The sequence below is a fragment of the Opisthorchis viverrini genome, assembly GCF_000715545.1.
Source record: "Opisthorchis viverrini unplaced genomic scaffold opera_v5_47, whole genome shotgun sequence".
Taxonomy (NCBI): domain Eukaryota; kingdom Metazoa; phylum Platyhelminthes; class Trematoda; order Opisthorchiida; family Opisthorchiidae; genus Opisthorchis; species Opisthorchis viverrini.
The window spans coordinates 1,628,369-1,633,209 of NW_008751702.1; the positions used below are offsets into that span (position 1 = coordinate 1,628,369).

The 4,841-nt window shown below is 44.9% G+C and overlaps 1 protein-coding gene across 1 annotated transcript in view; it reads right to left on the reverse strand.

Moving 5' to 3' along the window:
• T265_03302 (hypothetical protein) overlaps nucleotides 1-4,121 on the reverse strand; it is a gene marked incomplete at both ends in the record, with an annotated part of 40,427 nt that extends 36,306 nt beyond the window's left edge. The window contains 4 exons of the mRNA XM_009167748.1: nucleotides 1,005-1,152; nucleotides 2,652-2,999; nucleotides 3,034-3,201; nucleotides 3,991-4,121. Of these exons, the coding sequence (XP_009166012.1) occupies nucleotides 1,005-1,152; nucleotides 2,652-2,999; nucleotides 3,034-3,201; nucleotides 3,991-4,121 (795 nt within the window). The remainder of the gene's footprint in view (nucleotides 1-1,004; nucleotides 1,153-2,651; nucleotides 3,000-3,033; nucleotides 3,202-3,990) is intronic.
• Between the last annotated feature and the right edge of the window lie 720 nt (nucleotides 4,122-4,841).

A 4,841-nucleotide genomic window follows, 5' to 3' on the forward strand; every position in this document is an offset into this window, starting at 1 on the left:
ACCTAGACAGGAAGACGATTAGGGTCCTCAACCAAAGTCTTTGGCTCAAAAGCCTAACCGTAAGGCGGCGGTGTTTGGCGGGAAAGTGCAAATGCATTACCTTTTTTACGGAACAAGTCGCCATACATGTTCCAACCCCAAACCTGGAGGGCCAGATCCGATAATTACCAAGCCATAGACTTCGAATTCTCAAAAGTGAAGCGGTGTCTCCTGGAAAGGCTATTCACGGTCAATCCACTGAACGCTTCGTTCTGTTCGATGGATGATGCGCATGTTCGGAGTTCACGCCTTCGTCCGCAGTCACCGATCTTGCTTATGTGCACTGGCTATAAGAACTCAAATGGATTTTGCCTGATGTGGCACATAAGCTCTCCGTCTGATAATTATAGGGTCCTCCGTGGGGGGCATTCAACTGACTATCCGCCAGTAATTAGATTCCCGGCAAAATTTGACGCATTATTTACACTTAGAAATCAAACGATGTGTTTTGTCCTAATCGTAATATAACATTTATACAGTGAAAAATGAGAAGTCACGATTCATATAGCATCAGCAGAAAGATAAGCCTGATGTCACTTTGTATCGTTCTCACATTTATTGGTTTAGTGAAACCCGACTGCGCGGAAAACAGTTTACTTCCACAAGACAAACGGCGTGAATGGTCGTTTCGACCTAATCTGGAGCCTACGCAGTTCTGTGCCCAAACAACGGAAGGTCAGGCAACCACAATGCATCGATTTACAAAAAGAGCATCACCCATCTAGACAACAACTAATCTAGCAACTTGGATACGATCCCACCCAAACGACTTGCATCTACGGCAATAATTTTCTAAACAGTTTCAATCAGACTGACAATAGAACTGAATCTTAGCTGTCGATTAAATTCACAGCGCCTTAGTTTTACTTCACACGTTTCGTGTGTCTCCATCAAACTGTAAATAGACTAATTCATTGAATGGGATAGACAGAAACTGAAGGGTTTGGAAAACGGTCCGTGCTTACTTTCATGATTTTGTTCAACTGATCCATCCCGACGGGCTTGGAATCAAACTTTGGATCTCTAACAATTCGCTCGATATCCTCCAACCGACGAATCCCCAAAGGCTCTAGTGGATGAAGCTCCAGTTCATATATGCCATGGCGAAATACCCTAAAAGGAGTTCCAGAATTAATGACAACAATAAACCGTGCGTTTAAAACCTATCCAGTTGTTAAACACTGCCCACAGTAGTCATACGGTATCAAGACTTCGACTGCAAGAGCGGCTGCGTAGAAGTGAACTCAACAATTTGGCTATTCACAACCCGACAGTGTAAACATCGAAACATCGATGACGTCAGTCTTATAATTCTGTGACTAGTATGGAGAACACAAATATATCAGGCCCGTTACAATGTATGGAAACTGGGTATTCTCAGCCCCGCTGTGGAGGGAGATTATTCTGCATTTCTTGGATGCCCAAAAAACCCAGGGGAAAGTATGTGTTTGGCGGGGTGCTATATGTGGTATATCAGTACTTAATGGACAAGGTCCTTAAAGGCCCAGTTTGTGAAGAAATGATTTAAAATGTTCCTAGACATGGGCAACCAACCAGGTTACTAGCCGAAAATTCAAGAAATACGTCTTTACTTCTTACAAGCACTGCTTATTGATGTCGGTCACCTGCAGAACAAAATTCTTGTCATATCAGCGTCCCTCTTTCTGTTCTATAATTCAAGTTACTAATAGAATACTGTAGAAATAAATAAGAAATTATTGAGAACGTGGACAGTTGTTAGATGGCACCTCAGAAGTCAGAAACGTAGTTCTCGGACGTTAAGCTCACATAACTTTTTTACACCTGATTATGGAACTACAAGAAACATACAGCATGAGAACCATGCCACAACTACCAAACCACCTATTTTGTTGTCTCACTAGATACACAGATCGTGGACTAACGTCTCGTTTCCTCCGAGTTATCCAGGCCTTCAGACCATGAAAGTGTAAGCCATCGACCCAGTTTTATTTTGCAAAAGCTAAGACGACCGTCAGTACTGGTGAAGTATCCAGAAGGCAATTATGTAGGTGCAACTGAACGGGGTGGTGACGCACAGTGGGAACCATTGAGTACGGCTTTCGAAGGGACCATGCACCCATAGCAAACAATCATCTAGCGCTGGATTTTCACTGAACTGGGTAGTAGCCATACATATACAACAGACCAAACAATGGAAGTAAAAAGCAAAAATGAGCGCTTTCCACTCAAGTCACTCCTTCTGGACGTCAACATCACGCTAACTCATATTTAGCATGCAGAGAGAGTGGATGAGACCCAGCAGCTTGACACTAAGCAATGACTATCGCGGACTCAAGGGCGAAGTCTGTCCTCTGGCTTCGCTAGATTGTGGTAATGACAAGACCTGCACAACCGTGAAAAGTCACGCATGCTTCAACTCCCAGAGACTTCGAAAGCATAGAAGCCCTACTTCCTTCCTCTAAAGTGGACGTTGCTACATATCACTATCTGGTATGAGCTTGGAGAGCACTCCTGAGATGCAGACTGTCGTACGACCAAATTCTTTAGCTTTTTGGGAAAACCATCAGCAAGATATTTCGAGGGTCCTTGACTGGTTTACCTAACTCCATTCAACTCCAAAAAGTACTCACTTTTTTGAATTGTACAGCTGCATATTAGCACCCGCGAGTAACTGTTCGTGAACACCCTTTTCATCGGTGTACGTGGATGACAGAACAAAGCACACGCCATTATAGTCATACAGTGCATTATAAGGCAGTGGCAACTCGATCACTTCGTCGAAACGGCGCACATCGGTGAGTGTTCTTTCGCTCGAACAGTGCCGAGTCTCACACCAGGGACTGATGATACAACAGTCGAGATGCGGAACAATCTTTGTTATGCAGTAAGAAATCCGCGGCTCTCCATAACACGCCAGGGGCAGGTAGCTTCCCTTCACGACCTTAAACTTCTCGGGATGGAAACCAGATAAATTCATACTATTAGTGAGAATTCAAATGAACAGCCACTTACATCTTAATACACGGTAGAATCGACTCATCATTGAGTGGCGGACCCAAATCACACGACGAGAAATACTGCAGGGTCAAAGAGCCCATAGCTTGAGGGTGGGTGAATATGGATGAGATTAATTGGACAGTTCTCCCTTCTGTCAGATGCGAATCTGTCAGAATCACTGCTCTAAAATATAATACACACAACAGGATGAATATTGAGAACAAAAAAAGCATGAAATAAGACGGGAGACATCCAGGTAGAACACGATGAAAATATTCTGAATGCGACTGAAAAAAGTCGCAGTCAGGTCACGGCACTTTCCAACTCGCTAGTGAAATTAAAAAAATCCTAAGCCTTTCTCCGAGAACAAGCTGACAGCCTAATTTTAACTTCTTCAGTGATTGGTGACCTGTGAATGGACTACGCGCGAAGAATCGCGTATCCGTGGCCTTTTGTAGATATCTCATTACGTTGAACTGTTTAGACCATTGCTTGTGGCGTGTGATTATCCCAGTTCTAATACTCATTACCGTTGACAAGTGAAATCGTGCTTTTGATGCGGTTTCAAAAAGGTATGCGTACGCTGTGTGAAAAGTCCATGGCATCAGCTTGGTAGTTGTGATATCGAAGGTCCGCTCTAGTCTTATCCTTCGATAGTTGACTGAACACAGGGAGAAGCACATTATTGAAAACCAAGCTGGATGCCGTCCTGATCCGTCACCCTCTGGCAGATCCTGGAACCGGACCACTGCTTCCAACAACACACGATGGTTGTGTTCCTTGATCTGAAAGCTCCCTTTGACTTTGTGGACCGTCGGACACTATGGAAGGCAAAGGTGTCCCCTATGAATTCTTGATCTTACTTAAGGCGCTGTAGGCCAACTCCCGCGGGCGTATGAAGTTCTATGGTTAGAGCGCGAATTTACTGACCAGGTCGGTGGTTTGGACCCGACCTCTGCCTCCCGACTTCACCTGTCCAGGCTTGGGCAACCTGGCAGTATCCCAGCCCTCATGCTTCCTTCGAATGGTATAACAGTTAGACACCGAAAGGGTGCTACAGCTGAACGACTGCTGCACAGCAGCGAAGTATCAGTGCTGAACATTCATGACATACTGTACATGATGATACTGATGGCGACGAGGGGCAGCGAACTACTGTATTGTGAAGTCTTGTTACGAGAGGTTTTAGAGGCTGACAGCAGTGGAAGGTGGAAAAGTGCCTCTCCAAAGCCCACAGTTTTCCATATTTGTGGAAAGTACGACGCTGCTTACGCCAGAGAACATACGAGTACTAAAAGGTAGGCCTTGAAGGTTTCATACCCCAATCTTACAGTGGCTGTCTGTGATCGTTGGCGCATTGTTCAGCACAGACGAAAGAAGCAATTGTTAAGCACAGGAGCATTAGGGGTTCCATTTCCATGGTCCATTCGCTGCTCCTTCGTTTAGGTCAGCCTCTACTGACTTCTGCCTAACACCTTGGGTTGAGGACTCGGGATAAGCTACCGAACTATGCCCCGGTTCCTAGTAAAAGCTAGTAAAAGGAATTGCTTATCCATACTTGATGCAGGCTGTTACCAAAGCCAGACACACTTGCAAATCGGAGCCCAGAACTTGAGGACTTCTCAAGATAAGAATAAAGGAACAGGCTTGGAACTCACCTACCTAGGACAGAACTCATATTCTGCAGCGCGGACCTCGTTGCACTTGGTGAAATCTGGGAAGTTGTGGGAGGCTCGTTCAAGTCATAAGTTCAAGAGGAGCGGAACAACAAAAGTAAGCCGACCTGAAAGTTTTTAATTGGCTTCATGTTACGGATCTCGGTG